At 40.6% G+C, this 18,664-nt stretch overlaps 1 protein-coding gene and 1 pseudogene across 1 annotated transcript; both read left to right on the plus strand.

The window, feature by feature from the left end:
- The first annotated feature begins 3,614 nt into the window (after positions 1-3,614).
- On the plus strand, positions 3,615-4,583 carry LOC123604906 (olfactory receptor 7A17-like). The gene has a single exon (XM_045491053.1). The coding sequence runs from the start codon at positions 3,615-3,617 to the stop codon at positions 4,581-4,583; it is 969 nt and encodes a 322-aa protein (XP_045347009.1).
- A 10,174-nt stretch (positions 4,584-14,757) lies between these two features.
- On the plus strand, positions 14,758-15,677 carry LOC123607558 (annotated as a pseudogene).
- The last annotated feature ends 2,987 nt before the right edge of the window (positions 15,678-18,664 follow it).

Below are 18,664 nucleotides of genomic sequence, written 5' to 3' on the forward strand. Positions count from 1 at the left end.
ACAAACCTGCTATGATCTTTAGAGGGTTCTCCCAAGCTCCCTTCCCAGTTTCTGCACTTATGAACACACTCTCTCTCTTACACCTGTTACTTTTAATTCTCATATCTGCTGAGCTTCCACACGCAGTGACTTTTTCCTCAGGCTTCCTTTGTTCTTGAAGCAATTGATAGCTTTAGGAGTAGTGGTCAGGCATTGCATTAAAAAAACCTTCTTTTTCACTGGCCTTATTATTCTTTCTTTTCATGAGTAGAATGGGACATGGATGTTGGACAAGAAGACTAGAGAGGGAAAGAGGCATGTTCATTCCCTGACAACAAGGGTTCAGACTATCAACATGACTAACTCATTGGTGTTGACATTGATATCCTGGCAGACACGGTGTTTGTCAGATTTCTCTTTCCCTTTTCTTTCCATCCTGTCCTCCTGTAGGGACTTTCTATGGGCAACCCCATCTCTAAGTAGTGGTGGTTATCTTCCACCTCCTTAAGAGTAGAATATTTCTGTAAACCATTGGTTCTCTACTGCACTCGAGATTGTGTCTTCAGTTATTTACATTATATACTCTGTGTTATACCCCAATACTACTTTATTTTGTTGCTCAGATTGTTGCAGCTGTGGCAATGGAGAGCTCCTTCAGTTACTGATATGTCCCTTTGGCATGTCTTCATCATTCTTGGCTTTTTTTGGGTGGCATTTCATTACTGTCTTACAGGAAAAGATGCTTCAGATTCAGCTTATTGTATGTTCCTCTGGAGTTCTACAGTCAGTCATTTCTGCAAGGAGCCCTGTTTTATTTTAGTGGATCATGGGATTAGATTCAAGATCTTGTTACCTGCTGTGCTTACTTGTTGCTACCAGGGTCTCCATATTCCCTCAACTGACCTGGCAAGGAAACATATGAGTGTTCACTACTCAGTGTATATGCAGACATCCATACATGTGTCTATATGTAACCCTCTGTATTTTTATATAAAAATACAAAAGCTAAAGTAAGTTCATATTGATGGCTCCAAACTAATTTATTACCAAAGGACCATAAGAGCTACTCCACCTTGCTTACATGTCAAGTCCCAAACCAAATGTGATCACCTCGTTCCCGCCACTTACTGTCCATTTCCTTATATGTTCAATTTCAGTGCAGGAGTATCAGCATTGTTAACAGCATCCTCTGGGACACATTTTATCAAGAATGGTGCAGTGTTTCTGTGCAGTTTCTTTCATGTCCAGTTTTACAGACTCTTCTCTTTTCCCAGATCTTGTTTTTCTGCACCTTTTTTGCTCACCTGCTTCACTGAGAGTGTGTCATACAATTATAATATAGTTAGATTGTTTTGTCACAGGTACATTCCATTGTAGGATTCCATCTGTCACCTAAGTTTTATGTTTGCATTGATTTATATTCTGCAACTTTACTGAATTTGTTTATTACTCTAACAGTTTTTCTTGTTTTTTTAATGCTTCTTTATTTTATTATTATTTTTAAAAATTTATTTAATGCTTATTTGTTTTTGAGAGAGAGAGAAAGACAGAGTGTGAGTGGGGGAGGGGCAGTGAGAGAGGGAGACACAGAATTTGAAGCAGGCTCCAGCCTCTGAGCTGTCAGCACAGAGCCCGACACATGGCTCAAATCCATGAACCTTGAGTTCATGACCTGAGCTGAAGTCGGACACTCAACCAACTGAGCCACCCAGGAGCCCCAATGCTATCTTTTTAAACAAAAAATAAGATCACCTTTTTGTGAAGAGAAACAATATTACTTCTTCCATTCTGATTTTGATGCTTTTTGTTTCCTTATTTTTCTTTCCTTTTTACGGCTAGTTGCTCTGTCTGGAACTTGCAATATATCACGTTGCATAAAAGGTATGAAAAAAAAAAACATGCTTGTCTTGCCTTATCTTAGAGGTCACTCTCAATGTTTCACTTTGCAGAATGGTTTTAGAGGTGGGTTTACATATATGACCTATTTTGTGTTGTGGAAGTTTCCTTCTATTCTTAGTTACTTGAATGCTGTCAGTCTAAGGAATGCTCCATTTTGCCACATTTTATTTACCATCTGTGGACATACTTATGTTACCCTTTATTTTGTTAATGTGGTGTATTACACTGGGGGAGTTTTATTGCCTTCCTGGAATAAATGCTATTTGGTCATGATGCATAACCCTTTTCTACACCATGATCAAAAGGCTGCTATGCTTGAACCAGTTCACATGAATATACCTTGGGATTATTGCTCTCTACTTTTCTTTTCTTGCAATGTCTTTTCATGGCTTTGGTATCAGTGCAATCCTGGCCCAATGGAATAAAGTAAGAAGTGTTTCCCCTTTGAATTTATTTGGAAGACGTTGAGAAAGATTGATGTTAATTCTTCTAATTCTGTGTGGTTCTTGTGATGCTTAGCCATGACTGCTCCATTGGAAAGCCTACACAAAATGCAATTTTCCTAGAAGAAAGATGCTCTTTGGCTTATGGTGTAGCCTGTCCCCTGCTTTCTAAAAAGTGGTGCTTCAGCTACAAGAGTATACAGTACCACAATAATGGAGAACTCTCTCTCTCCCTACCCTCACTTTTGTGTGTGTGTGTTTGTTTGTATGTGTATGTGTGTATAGCTCAGTGAAGTACACACCCATAAAGCATTTACAGCAACCCGAAGCTGTCTTATGCAATAGAAAATGCAGAAATTAGAGCAGCTAGAGACATAGAGTAAAGGTAGAAAGACCGAGAATTATGGAGGAATGAATTATGTTCCATTAGTATACATTACATAAAATGTATCCTGTTTTAGACAGACATCATATATAACATATAAATATAAACGTGACACTGAACGGTAGTGTCCACTGCCTTAGAATGTTTCTTAAGTTGCAGGAGGCTTTGAGTTCTTCTCTCTTGTTGGCATCCAACATGTACTCCCATTGTGTTACCTGTTCTGCTCACAACTTTTTCTTTGATGTTGCCTGATGGTTTCCGGTGAGCTCTTGACTGAAGGCCTTTGTGCATGTGATGTATCTGCCTTAACTGGTTTTCTCAAAGTTGTCTGCAAGGTTCATATATCCCTTAATTTTCCAGGTCAGAAGCCCCTAATCAGACTTGATACAATGGCAGGTTTCCCTTCAACTTAGGACTCCTTTGTCCTGAATTATTTTACTTATTAGTTGTAACCACCACTTGAAGTATCATTTATTCATTTTTAAATAATCTATTTTCCTCCCTCTGACTGACACACACACACACACACACACACACACACACACGACTTGGTTTTGTTCAGGTCAAACACACATCACTACTTTTTGCAATGCTTCTGATAATACTTGTCACAAGATAATTTGCTATTTTGTTGGTGAAAAAAAGGTCTCAGGAAATTTATGGAGGAGAACGTTGTTTTGAATAATTGTTTTGATTAGGAACAAGAATTGTGAACAGTTTCAGCCTCACAGAAAACAGGGAGCATGTGAGAGTCCCTGAAATTTTCTGGTACATATTCGAGATTGGTAGGGAATGTGTAAGAATTAGTGAGTGCGTCATGTTGAAAACACAGCATTTCTTTTCATTCTTTGATCACTGCTGATGCCTTTACAAGGATCTTGTCTGTTCCAGCTGTTTTCATCAGTTACATGGAAGAAAGAAATCAAACTCATGTTACAGAATTTATCCTCCTGGGACTCTCAGACCAGGGGGAACAGCAGTCTCTGCTCTTTTGGCTGTTCCTGTCCACGTACCTGGTCACCATCACTGGGAACCTGCTCATGATCCTGGCCATTATCACGGACTCCTGCCTCCACACGCCCATGTACTTCTTCCTCTCCAACCTGTCCTTTTCAGACATCTGTTTCACCTCCACCACCGTCCCAAAGATGCTGCTGAACATCCAGACGCAGAGCAAAGTGATCACCTATGAAGGCTGTCTCAGCCAGATGTACTTTTTCATGCTTTTTGGAGTATTAGATAACATACTCTTGACAGTGATGGCCTATGACCGGTTTGTGGCCATCTGTCAGCCACTGCACTACATGGTCATCATGAACCCCAAGTTCTGTGGCTTCCTGCTCCTGGTATGCTGGTTATTGAGTATTTTTAACTCTCTATTACATGACTTGCTGATTTTGCGACTCTCTTTTTGCACAGATCTGGAAATCTATCACTTTTTCTGTGAAGTTAAGCAAGTGATCCAACTTGCTTGCTCTGATACCTTCCTCAATGACCTAGGAACATATCTGGCAAGTGGATTTCTGGGTGGTTTTCCACTCACTGTCATCCTCTCCTCCTACTCTAGAATTGTCACTTCCATTTTGAGAATTTCATCAGTGAGGGGCAAGTATAAAGCATTTTCCACGTGTGGGTCTCACCTCTCAGTGGTCTCTTTGTTCTATGGTACAAGCCTTGGGGTGTATCTGAGTTCTGCTGCTGCACAAAACTCCAGAGAAAGTACCATAGCCTCAGTCATGTACACAGTGGTGACGCCCATGTTGAACCCCTTCATCTATGGTCTGAGGAACAGAGACATCAAGCAAGGTCTGAGAAAGCTCTTTAGCCGAGAGACATTCTCTGCATATAGGATTCTTTGTTTCAGGATGAAGACTTGAGTAACAGGGCTTAAAACCCTAGAAGAGCTCGATCATGATATTCGTTTCAGTTCATAGGCTGACAATCTGCAGTTTATCTTTCTACAGTATTCGGTAGCTAGAAGTTTTTCATACATTGTGAGCAACTATTTCTTCTGTAGATTTTTTAAGTTTATTCATTGATTTTGAGAGAGAGAGCAAGAATGAGTGGGGAGGGAGAGAGAGAGATGGAGAGAATATCCCAAGCTGTGTACAGGCTTTCAACACAGAGCCTGAAATGGGGCTCAATGTCAGAGATTGGGCTCATGACCTGACTCCAAACCAAGCGTTGGATGCTTAGCTGACTGAGCCACCCAGGCACCCCTCCTCCAGAAATCTTTAAAACTGTTTAGGCCTCTCATTGAATTTTATCACATGGATTTTAAAAATTTTTAATGATTAGTTATTTTTTGAGACAGAGAGAGAGTGGGGGGTGGGGAGAATAGGGGCAGAGAGAGAGAAGGAGACACAGAATCCGAAGCAGGCTCCAGGCTCTGAGCTGTCAGTCCAGAGCACAATGCAGGGCTTGAACCCATGAATTGCATGACTATGACCTGAGCCAAAGTCGGATGTTCAACCAACTGAACCATCCCAGTGCCCGCATTGTATGGATTTTTAAGAACATATATATAACATAGCATGTTATATCATGTGATAGGAGGATATAGTGGAGTAAATGTGAAATGCTTTTTTCTCTGGCTTGAAAGCAGTATCTTTATACTATATACTTATATATATACAGATATATTAGAGTATCTGCTTTTGGAGGAAAATCATTGAACATACAAGAATTTATAGATGAGTGTCCAGGGTTTTATGCCAATTCACCTCAGCAGGTGATCATATCTATAAGAGCAGAGCCACCGGGAACCCTGTGTGATTAGTTTACAATAATCCACATTCAGTATGCAATCTGTAGTTTCCCCTCACACAGTCCTAACCATAAATTAAGTGTGAAGGTAACAGAAATTGCAGCTCCTGCTGTTTCAGGCCTTGATGGTGTCAACCTTGGTGATTTTTCCCAGGGATGCATTATTACTTTTCTTTTAATATTTGGTAGGCGGCAGCACTGTCTTGTGATTTCCCTCAGCACCTCCTACCGTCATAGGCTCTTCACAGATCTCACGCACAATAAGGCTACTCTGCCTATTGCCACCTCCATCTTTTCTAATGCTGCGTCCCAGAAATTAGCAGTGAGAGCAGGATACAGTTATGGGCATAACCTGTGCTGTGTGAGACAGAGTAAGACGAATGTCTCCTTATCACCTGACCCCAGAGTCCCCCACTTGGATTGTAGGCGATAATGGTAATTCCCGATTACCTGATTCACAGTTTTCCAGCTAAAAGTTCACAGGTCTTTTCGAACACTAGTAGGCAGATAAACGTTCATGGAACGATATCTCAAATGTACAGACAAAAAGAAACAGGGAAAGCAAGAAAACAGGAAGAAAATAAAAACAAAGGAATAAAGAAGAGAGCTTACTTGTAGCATTTGCCAGTTTCCATGGTATAATTACTCTCATCTTGCCCAGTATCAAGCTACCAATTTTGGTTCAGACCACGGTCCCCATGAACCATTATAAGCTAGCCTGTGCTATCACCTCAGAGCCTTTGGGTTGTGTTTGGAGGAAAATGTAAAGCATTTGTTGCCATTTTACAGCCTTCCATCAGGTGTAAATGGTTCCATCAATCGAGGATCTGGGTTAGTGAACACACTCAGGACTGATAGTAAGGTAAAGATTATGACGCTTCATTGTGGTGACTCAGGTCAATCTTTTCTTCATGATCATTATAGGTGGGTTTTTTTGTTTTGTTTTTTGTTTTTGCTTATTTGTTTTAGTTACACGAAGTAGATGGCTCCTTAGTAAGCTGCCCATCATTTTTGTTTCTTGGAGACATCATGATTAATTTGTCGTTTCCAAAAATCCCTGTGGCTCAACCTACGTTGATGAGAATGGTTAATTCTTACACACGATGCATATCAAACCTTGAAGGGGTTTGGACTGCGGACATGGCCTCGGGCAGTTCAGCAGGGGCTGAACGCCGAACAAAGGCATTTCAATTTCAGCATGTCCATGGTAAGTGTATCATATGGGGGAGAAGCTCTTTAGAGTTTGTCAAGGAAGACATTAGAGCTCTGCCCAAGCTATTTCTCAATGCCCTTATGAATTTTATGTCGTCTGATCCTTTAGTTTGGGTATACTTAGTAGTTGAGGTATTGAATCACACAAGATAAACCCATCACCATGCCCTCGTCTCCTTGTTCTTTGGATTTCTTCCTCTACATTTTATTAGGCTATTATGGCATTGAAATTATTTTTTTTTAAAGTTCATTTGTTTACTTTGAGAGAGTGAGAGAGAGCAAGCTGGGGAGGAGCCGAGAGAGGGATAGAGAGAGAATCCCAAGCAGGCTCCACTCTACCAGTGCAGAGCCCAATGTGGGTCTTGAAGTCACAAATTGTCAGATCATGACCTGAGCCAAAATCTAGAGTCAGAAGCCTAATTGACTGAGCCACCCAGGCACCCATGAAGTTCTTAGAAAATATGTCACTCTTCTCATCCTTGTTTTTCAGGGGAAAATATATATGAAATTTATTATTTAAACACTTTGAAATATACTTATGTGTCATTAAGTACTTTCTCACTATTTAGCGACCACCACCTCTGTTCATCTCCAGAACTTTCTCATCATCTCAAACTGAACTTCTGTCTCCTTGAAATACTAAATTTGTATTGCCCCCCTGCTCAATCCTGTCGCCTAGCATCCTACCTTCTCTTCCTAAAACTGATTACCCTAGGTATCTCATATATGTGTAATTGTATATTATTGGTCCTTTTGTGCTGGCATTTTTCAGTTAGCATAATGTTTGTGAGGTTCATCTGAGTTATAGCCTGTGTCAGAATTCCATTTATGTAAAAGGCTGAATGATGTTCTACTTTCTGAGTTCACCACACTTTGTTCATCCGTGAGTTTGTTGATGGACATTTGGATTGTCTCCATATTTTGGTTACTGTGAATAAAGGTGTTTTGAAAATTGGTGTACAAAAATCTGTTCTGGTCACTGCTTTCAATTCTACTTGGACAGGGGTGCCTGGGTGGCTCAGTCAGTTGAGCGTCCAACTTCAGCTCAGGTCATGATCTCACGGTTTGTGGGTTTGAGCCCCGGGTTGGGTTCTGTGCTGACAGCTCAGAGCCTGGAGCCTGCTTCCGATTCTGGGTCTTGCTCTCTCTCCCCCACTCACATCTGTCTCTCTGTCTCTCTATAAAAAAATAATAAACATTGAAAATTAAAAATAAATAAAAATAAATTCTTTTGAGACATATAAGTAGGTACATAAGCAGGAGTGAAACTACTGGATCAAATGATCATTCTGTGTTCACGTTTTGAGGAGCCAGCACAATCTTTTCTACACTAGCTGTGCCGCTTTTCATTCTCATCGGCAAGCACCACAGGGCTGCAATTTCCCCTTATCCTCACCAACAATTATTTTCTGTTTAGTTTTAAAAAATAGCCATTCTAGTATGTGTGTTGTGGTATCACATTATGGGTTTGATTTGCATTTCCCTAATGATTAGTCAAGTTTGCCTCTAAGTATCCATACCTAGATCTTCTTTGGAGAAGTGTCTACTTGAGTCTATTGCCTTCTTTTTCTTTTCACCATTAATTTTGTTTTCTAATTTATTTTAAAATGCCAATAGCAGTATGGTTAACATACAGTGTAATACTAGTTTCCGGTGTACAATATGGTGATTCAGCACTTCCGTCCATCAGCCAGGGCTCCTCAGGACAAGTTTGCTCCCTAATCCCCAACATGTATTTCACCCCCCCCCACCCCCCACGTCTGCTCCAGTAACCATCAGTTTGTTCTCTATAGTTAAGAGTCTGTTTCTTGGTTTGCCTCTCTTTTTCGCCCTTTGCTCATTTGAACCGTTTCTTAAATTCCACATAGGGATGAAATCATATGGTATTTGTCTCTCTCTGAACGACTGATTTCATTTAGCATAAGACCCTCTAGCTCTATGCACATCATTCCAAAAACAAGATTTCATTTTTTATTGGCTGAAAAATATTCCATTGTGTGTCTACATGTCCCATATCTTCTTTATTCATTCATCTATTGGCGGACACTTGGGCTGTTTTCATATTTTGGTTATTGCAAATGATGCTACTATAAACATAGGGGTGCATGTATTCCTTTGATTTTTTTTTTTTTTTTGTATATTTTTTGGTAATGACCCAGTAGTGCAATTACTGAATTGTAAGGAGGCTTTATTTATGCCTTGAAGGAACCTCTATACTCTTTTCCACGGTGGCGGCTCCAGTTTCTATTTCCACCAATGATACCAGAGGGTTTCATTTTTTCCCAAATCATTGCCCACACTTATTGTTTCTTTTTCTTTTAATCTTTTTTTTTAAGTGTTTATTATGGCAGTATTGAGTCACTCCATTGGACACCTGCAATGAATATTACACTGTATGTCAGGTAACTGGAATGTAAATAAAAGGATTGCCTTCTTAAATTGAGTTGTTTGGGGCTTTGCTGTGGAATTTTTGATATTCCTTATATATTTTGTATATTAATCTATTACCAGATGTGTGATTTGCCGATCTTTTCTGCATTTTGTTGGTTGTCTTTTCACTTGGGAAGGAGTGCCGTTTGATGCACGAATATTTTTAATTGTGCCCAAACACTTTTTTCGCTAGTTGCCTGTGTCTTTGGTGTTATATACAGGAAACCATAGTCAAATCCAGTGTCATGTAGATGTACCTCTGTATTTTCTTCTAAGTGCTTGCAGTTATATTTCTTATGCTTCAGTCCGTGACCCACTTGGAGTCATGCTTGTAGATGGTGGCTGGAAGGGCCTGCTCCATCTTTTTGCACGTGGATATCCATGTTTTCCACCACCATTTCTTGGACAGGCTGTGCATTTACCATTGAACTGTCCTGACACACTTGTAAAAATCATTCAATTGTATATATGTGACTTATTGCAGGGGTCGCTCGTATTCCATTGAGTTATATTTCTGTTTTTGTTTTTGTTGTTGAAAGCAGATCAGTTTAGGGGAGGGACCAGAATGGTGGAACAGCATGGTAGTTGTTGTTTTTTTTTTTTTTTATCTCTCGTCCCTGAAATGCAGCCAGCTCAACACTAAACCATCCTGCATACCTAGAGCACTGATTTGAGGGTTAACACAACAATCTGCACAACCTGAACCACAGGACTGGGCAGGTATGTGGCACAGAGAAGTGAACCGGGGGAGAGAGAAGCGCGGAGTGTAGGGAGCTGTCTTTGCATGCGGAGACGGGACAGACACAGGGGTAGAGTATGGGAAAAGCACCCCCACCCTGAAAGCAGCTGTAGAGAAAATGGAAGAGTGGAAATAGCCACAAAGTACTGAACAAGAAAGGGAGAATGGAGAAAGGAGAGGGCTTAAATTCCATTAAGACTCTATAAACAGGGGGAGCGCAGAGTCTGAAACTCCATAGCTTGATACCTGGTGGTGCTCTGGTAGGAGGGTTGGATCCCCAGGAGAAGAGAGCAAGGTCCAAGAGGTCCTCAGGCCACACAGGGAGTGGTGGTTCCCCTGCTGGGATGACATTTGGTAGAGGCTGTGCAGCCTCCCCAAGGGAAAGGTCCCAGCGGACCCTGGAGAACAACCTCTTTCATTGGTGTTAGAACAAGGAGGTAAAGAGTGAAGACTGGCACCAGATGTGTGTTGTGATTTACCATAATCCCTGAAACGCTGCTGCTACATGACCGTGCGAACATTCTCTGGGGGTGGGCTGGCACCCAGCCATTGCTCAGCAAAACCCTCCCCCTGAGGGGCAGAATGGGTCAAAGCCGCAGTCCCTCAGAAGTGAGGGGTTGGGAAACACAGCCCCAAGTGAGATAAAACTCAGGAGAGAGGTGCCACCTGGCCACCTGACAGCTTGGTCACAGACAGTGTAGAAGCCAGGAGCAGATGGGAGCCAGAGACAAAGGAGGGGTGTGTGATTGCCTGTCAGGAAGAGCACAGAGTTCCAATAGTAGAGGCTGGGTAGCTGGGTGACGCCATTTTTACCACTCCTGTGCGTGCGCATACATGCCTACACAGGTCACAACAATCCACCCCACTAAGCTAAGCTGTGCCATCTAGTGGAGAATGGAGACTTTACACTAAGCCTGGCCCAACTGGGCCAACTGCACTGTTGACAAACACCACAGTTTTCTTTGACTATTGTTGTAATAAGAGTCTGTGTCTAACATTGTCCCAGGATGAATTTTCCATGAGGAGAGCTTGATCCTGGGCATCCCATCAAAAATCTTCCTTGATGCTCCACTATTTTTATAAGTATGTGTGAAACCTGTAGCCAAATATAAGCCTCTGCTCCCTGGAGGCTAACTGCTCAGTGTTATGTTTCAATTGTCATACTTGTCCCCTGATTATTGGTCAACAAGTATGAAGTATTTCCCACAATGGCTGCCTGATACTTCCTCTTAGAGTGCTCTTACCCCCTTCTCCCACATCAAGAGTCAGGACAGGCAGAAGTTTGTTTGTGCAGCCTTCATCTCTTCTGGAAAAGTTAACTAGGGTTGTATTCTCTTCATCAGAAAATTCATTTATTTTTTATTTTAATTTAAATTTTAGATAGTTAACATACAATGCAATACTGGTTTCAGGAGTAGAATTCAGTAATTCATCACTTACATGCAACAGCCAGTGCTCATCACACATGCCCTCCTTAGTGCCGAACACTCATCTAACCCGTCTCCCAGTCACCTCCCTCAATCAACCCTCAGTTTGTTCTCTATCTCTAAGAATTTCTTATGATTTGTTTCCCTTTCTCCACCCCCCTTCTGACATATTTATCTGTTTTGTTTCTAAATTCCACATATGAGAGAATCATATTAAAACACCACGTCTCTGTGGAGAAGAGAGAAAAGAGACTATTTCATTAATGAGACGCGTGGGACTTCAATGTCTTCAGCTACAGGAAATGAAAATGTCTCTGCTGCACCTACTGAAGTGGACTCTTGTAATCTCTGGTGATTCTGTATCTTCCAGAACCTTCACAAGTGGGGCCATGTCTCTTCTCTTCCTGGGGATATACCTACCAAACACACCAATCATCCACGAGAGAAAGTGGGTCAGTCACCTAACATCTAGGTGAGCCATGGCATCTCCAGAAGTGCTGGGAAAATATGTTATGGTGGGAGGAACCCCGTTACTGGTGATTATTTTGGGGGAATCAAAGGGACAATTGGTTAAGGAGAGTTTAGTGATGCCAGCTTCGCCCATTAGGCTTTGATTCTGGAGGGCAACTCTGGATACATTAAACCATCTCTCCCTGATCTGTCTCCTCCAGAGTTAGTGCTTCATCAATGGGCCTTCATCTGTCAACAGTCTTTCCTCTGTTTTCATTTCTGATTCTTGCATTGTTGGGAGTGACTGTTTATCGTTATTGAACCATTTGTTCATTGCAGTCATTCAACAAACATCTTTTTCTGTAATTAATGTATGGTAGACAGTAGCATTTATTCTGTGAACAAATACATGACTAAGGCAGTGTTTCTTCTGTCAAAGTACAAACTGTGAAAACAGAGTGAGAGATGTAAAAATAAATAAATGTGATAATGTGAGGTTGCACTGAAATCTGGGGAAGTAGATCCCCAAGTGTTAACTCTTTATTTTATTTTTAGTTGTTTTTTGAAAGGAATACTTTTTCATGGGTGTTAGTGAAGTGTTTGCAGATAAGCCTATAAGTACTGAGGCTTGCCAGTGGTGTTGGTGTCCTTTCAGGGGGACGAGGAGAGTGAGCAGTCCAGGGAGAAACAGCAGCAGAGGAAATTTAGAGATTAAGTAAAGCAGAAGTTGTGTTGCTTGATTTAGAAATACTTCTTACTGTTTCACTATCAATCAGGAACTGGGTATGCAAAATAACCCACAGTAGCCTGGCTGGGTAGGCAACAGTGAGACCAAAGAAATTTACATTTTGGCTAGAAGGTTGAAATTTAATTCTGAAATTACTGATGAGTAAGTGCAGGTTTTATATTAAGGACAGCTATGAACAGGTCTGCTTTCTGGAAAAGTGACCCAAATGATTGGGAGGAAGAAACTATTGCTGCATTCAGAGTGTGAAAGGGATATTGATGGATAGAAACAACACTATGAGCATGAGATGGGAGGCAAGACAGGTCTCTGAGGGGGTGGAATTCGTGGATACGACTATATCAAGTTGAAAAAGTTTCCTTCTATCTTAGTTTATTGAATGTTGTTATTATGAAAGAATGCTCAATTTTGTCAACGTTTTTCTGCAGTGGAGATAATCATGTGCTTTTATCCTTTATTCTGTTTGTGGTGTATTACCTGAGGGATTTTCATAAATTAAACCATCCTTGCTTTCCAGGAATAAATCCCACTTGGTCATGATGCATAGTCCTTTTCTACATCATGAACAAAAGTCTGCTATGTCTGGTTTGGTTTTGTTTAGTCAAATATTTCCACATCAGTATTCCTTGGCAATATTGTTCTGTACTTTTCTTGCAATGTCTTTATTTGGCTTCAGTATCTGTGCAATGCTGGCCTCATGGAATGAAGTAGGAAGTGTTTCCCTTTATTTTTTTGGAAGATATTGAGAAAGATTGGTGTTAATTCTAATCCAGGTGGTTTTGGAGATTCTAATCCAAGAGTAGTCTATTGGATGCCTACATAACAAAATGCAATTCTGCTAGGAGAAAGAAGCTTTGACTCATGGTGTAGTCTGTCGCCTGTTTTCTAAAGGGTTATGCTTCAGTTACAAGGGCACACAACACCAAAATAATGGAGAACACTCTCTATGTCTCTCTCCCTACCTGCCCTCTGTGTGTGTGTTTGTGTTTGTGTGTGTGTGTGTGTGTGTGTGTGTGTGTGTGCGCGTGTGTGTGTAGGGAATAGAGAAGCTATCAATAAAGTACCCACATGCAAAGCATTTATAGGAAGCTGAAGGTATCTTTTGCAATAAAAAATTGAGAATGGAGACCAACTGGAGACTGAGAATAAAGAGAGAGAAAGAGAGAGAATTACAAAGGAATGAATTATGTTCCATTTGTATACATTACATAAAATTTCTCCAGTTGTAGACAGACATCATATATAACACATATGTATAAAAATGACAATGAACTGAGGTGTCCATTGTCTTAGAATGTTTCCACAGAAGCAGGAGTCTTAAACCTCCTCTGTCTCTCATCTGAAATCCAATATCTACTCCTGTTGTGTTCCCTGATCAGCTTTCTCTGTGATGTTGCCTGGTGGTATCCGGTGAGCTCTTCTCTCAAGGTCTTTGCTCAGGCTATTTCTCCACCTTAGCAGGTTTTCTCAAAGTCAGCTGCATGGTTCACACATCCACTGCCCTCAGTTTTCCAGCTGAGAAGCCCCAATCAGAGATGATACAGCGGCAAGTTGTTCCTTCACTTAACTAGCTTGTCCTGAACTATTTTACTTATTAGTTATACCCACCACTTTAAACATCATTCATTTGTTTATTAATATTCTATTGCTTTCTCTGACACACTTACATCATAGACTCAATCTTATTTAGGGCAAACAAACATCACTACTTCTTGCAATGTTTCAACCGTATGTGTCACAAGATAATTGTTAAAATATTTGCTGAGTGAGCAAAAAATGTCTCAGTAAATTCACGGAGGAGAGCATTGCTTTGGATAAATGTTTTGATCAGGACAAGGAATGCAAATCAGTTTCAGCATCATGGAGAACATGGAGTGTTTGAGATAGATTCCCTGTAATTTTCTGCCAAATATTCTAGATTGGTAGGTAATGCGTAAGTATGATGAACGAAACACGTTGAAACAGATCACATCACTTCTTTCTGTCTTTTTTAAAAAAAATTTTTAAATGTTTATTCATTTTTGGGAGAGGCAGAGACAAGTGTTAAAGCAGGGGCAGAGAGAGAAGGAGACACAGAATTGGAAGCGGGCTCCAAGCTCTGAGCTGTCGGCACAGAGCCCAATGTGGGGTTCACAGCCATGAACAACAAGATCATTACCTGAACCGAAGTCAGATGCTTAACCAACTGAGCCACCCAGGTGCATCTCAAAATTTTCTTTCAATTCTGTGATCACTGCCTTTACAACGTTCTTGTCTCTGTTACAGTCATTTTCATCAGTTACATGGAAGGTAGAAATGAAATGCATGTTACCTAATTTATCCTCCTTGGACTCTCAGATGAGGGGGGGGCTGCAGTCACTTCTCTTTTGGGTGTTCCTGTCCATGTACCTGGTCACCTTCACTGGGAACCTGCTCATGATCCTGGCCATTATCACGGACTCCCGCCTCCACACGCCCATGTACTTCTTCCTCTCCAACCTGTCCTTTTCAGACATCTGTTTCACCTCCACCACCATCCCAAAGATGCTGCTGAACATCCAGACGCAGAGCAAAGTGATCACCTATGAAGGCTGTCTCAGCCAGATGTACTTTTTCATGGTTTTTGCAGGATTAGACACCTTCCTCTTGACAGTGATGGCCTATGACCGGTTTGTGGCCATCTGTCAGCCACTGCACTACATGGTCATCATGAACCCCAAGTTCTGTGGCATCCTGCTCCTGGGATCCTGGATACTGAGTGTTCTTGACTCTCTATTACATGACTTACTGATTTTGCGACTCTCCTTTTGCACAGAGCTGGAGAATCTTCACTTTTTCTGTGAATTTAATCAGGTGATCCAACTTGCTTGCTCTGATACGTTCCTCAGTGACCCGATGATGTATCTCGCAGATGGACCTTTGTGTGTTGTTCCACTCACTGGTATCCTGTTCTCTTTCTCCAAGATTGTAACCTCCATTTTGACAATTTCATCAGCCAGCGGCAATATACAGCATTTTTCCATGTGTGGGTCTCATCTCTCAGTGGTCTCCTTGTTCTGTAATATAGGACTTGGGGTATCTTGGTATTGCTGCTTCACAAAACTCCAGTGCAACTGCCATAGCCTCAGGCATGTACACGATCATGACACCCATGCCTAACCCCTTCATCTATGGTCTGAGGAACAGAGACATCAAGCAAGGCCTGAGAAAGCTCTTTAGCTGAGAGACATTCTGTGCATACAGAATTCTTTGTTTCAAGATAAAGACTGGAGTAAGAAGGCTCAAAACCTTAGAAGACTTAGATCATGATATTGGTATTAGTTCATAGACTGACAATCTGCAGTCTAACATTCTACAGTGTTCAGGCTCTTTAATTTTCATTCGTAATCAGCAACTATTTCTTCTGCATTTCTTTATAAAATTGTAGACCTCTCATTAAATTCCATTGCATGGATTTTCAGTGATAAATCAATAATTTAGGAAATTGAGTATTTAAAATGTGATAAGAAGAGACAAAGGAATAAATGTAGAATCCTTCTTCTCTGAGATGAAAGCAGCTTCATTAGAGTATTCTGCTTTGGGAGAAAAGCATCGAACATATCAGAGTGTACGTAAGAGTTTCTGTGGTTTCTGTCATTTCATCTTGGAAAGAGATCACATCTACAACAGTAGAGGCACAGGAAACCCTGTGATGACATTTACAATACTCCACATTCACTATGCAATATCTAATTTTACCTTGCACCATCCAAAACATCAATTAAGTGTGTAGGTAATAGAAATTATGACTCCTGATTTTCAGACATTAATGGTGTCATTCTTGGTGATTATCCCAGGGATGCATTATGAGTTTTCTTTTAATATTTTGGTAGGCAGGAACACTGCCTTTCACAGATGATAGAAGCAATATGGATATTTTATGTATTGTCAGTCAAATTTTTGTATATCGTGTCTCAGAAATCAGGCAGTAATATCAGGATATAATTATGGACCTAACCTGTGCTTTATGAGACAGAGTAAAGCAAATGTCTCATCATCACCTGACCCTAGAAGCCACCACTTTGGTTTGTAGAAGTCCACAGCTCTCTCTGCACACTAGTATTCAGATAAATGTTTAAGGAGCTCTCACTCAAAAGTAAAGACTAAAAGAAAGAAGGAAAGCAGAGAGAAGAAAATAAAATCAAATAAAAAAGATCTTCATTGCAGCTTTACCAAGTTCCGCTGTGTAATTACTCTCATCTTGCCCAGTTTCAAGCTACCAATTTTAGTTCAGACCACAGTCCTCATGAACCATTATAAGCTAGCCAGCGCCATCATCTCAGAGACTTCGGGTTGGGTTTGGAGGAAAAGTAAATATTTGTTGTCATTTTCATTCCTCTCAGTGGTAACTGGTTCCATCCATTGAGGATCTGAGACAGTGAAGTGTCTTAGGTCTGAAAGTCAAGAAGAGATTATGACCTTACATTGTAGTGATTCAGGTCAGGCTTTTTTTCCCAGAAGAATGAGAGGGTTTTAATTGTTTAAGTTTCTTTTGGTTACTCAAATTGGTTGAACCCTTTGTAAGATTCTCATCATTTTTTTTTCATGGAGACACCGGGATGAATTTTCCCTTTCCAGAAATCTCTGTGGCTCAACCAATTTGGATGAGAATGATTAACTTTTACATGCACTATGAATACCATACCTTGGATGTTTTTGACTGCTGAGGCCTCTGGCAGTTCAAGATGGGCTGGAGTCAGGACAAGGCATTTCAATTTCAGCATGTCCATGGTAAGTCTGTCATATGGGGGAGAACTCTGTAGAACTTGTGAAGGATGACATTGTCACCTTCCCCAAGGTAGTTTCGATATCCTTATGAATTTTATGTTCTCTGAATCCTTATGTTGAGTACACTTAGTGGTTGAGGTATTGAATCACAGAAGATAAAGCCATCACAACACCCTTGTCTCCTTGTACTTTGGCTTCTTTCCTCTACATCTTTTTAACCTATTTATGGCACTGAAATTCTTTCAGAATATGTCACTGTTTTAGATTCTTTGTGTCATGGTAAAATAGATATAAAATTTATTATTTTAAACATTTTAAATATACTTATGTGGCACTAAGTACTTTCTCACTGTTGTACAACCACTACCTCTGTCCATCTCCAGCATTTCTTATGGTCTCAAATTGAACCCTTTGCCGCCTTGAAATACTATCTCCCCATTGTCCCTTAGCCCAACCCCTGTCTCCCATCATCCTACCTTCTCTCACTAAATCTGAGTACTCTAGGTATTTCATATAGATGGCATTGTATAATACTGTGTATGTGTGTGTGTGTGTGTGTGTGTGTGTGTGTGTGTGTTTCTGGCTTCTTACACTTAGCATAATCTTTGTAAGGTTGACCCAAGTCATAGCCTGTTTCAGAATTCCATTCGTTTTAAAAGCTGAATGATGTCCCAGTGTATGTGGTCACCACATTTTGTTCATCTGTGAGTTTGTTGATGGACATTCTGGTGTCTCCACATTTTGGCTACTGTAAGTAAAGCTGTTATGAATTGGTGTACAAATATCTATTTTGGTCATTGCTTTCGATTCTTTTGGGGCATACAAGTGGGTATTCAAGCAGAAGTGAAACTACTGGATGAAGTGATAATTCTATGTTTACGTTTTTGAGGAACTGGTATTGGAGAAATGTCTATTTGAGCCTACTGCCTGCTCTTTATTCCCCCCAGCATTAATTTGTTTTATAATTAAAAAAAAAATCTAATTCCAGTATGGTTAACATACGTGTAATATTGGTCTCAGTTATACAATGTAGTGATGCAACACTGGCACACAACACCTCGTGCTCATCACGACAAGGACACTCCTTAATCCCCATCACCTATTTCACCCATCCCCCACCCATCTTGCCATTGTAACCATCAGTTTGTTCTCTATCATTTAGAGTCTGTATTTTGGTTTGCCTCTCATTTTTCCCCTTTGCTCATTTGTGTTGTTTCTTAAATTCCCCCCATGAGTGAAACCATGTTGTATTTGTCTTTGTCTGATTGACTTATTTTGCTTAGAATAAAACTCTCTAGCTCCATGCATGTCATTGCAAATGGGAACATTTCATTCTTTTTTTATTGGCTAAATAATATTCCATTGTTTGTGTATGTGCACAACGTCTTCTTTAATCAGTTATCTATTGGTGGACACGTGGGCTGCCTCCATAACTTGGGTATT

The sequence above is a fragment of the Leopardus geoffroyi genome, chromosome A2 (assembly GCF_018350155.1).
Source record: "Leopardus geoffroyi isolate Oge1 chromosome A2, O.geoffroyi_Oge1_pat1.0, whole genome shotgun sequence".
Taxonomy (NCBI): Eukaryota; Metazoa; Chordata; class Mammalia; order Carnivora; family Felidae; genus Leopardus; species Leopardus geoffroyi.

What these genes read in the sequence shown, in the direction of transcription:
- LOC123604906 (XM_045491053.1), top strand. Translation starts at nt 3,615, where the DNA reads ATGGAAGAAAGAAATCAAACTCATGTTACAGAATTTATCCTCCTGGGA.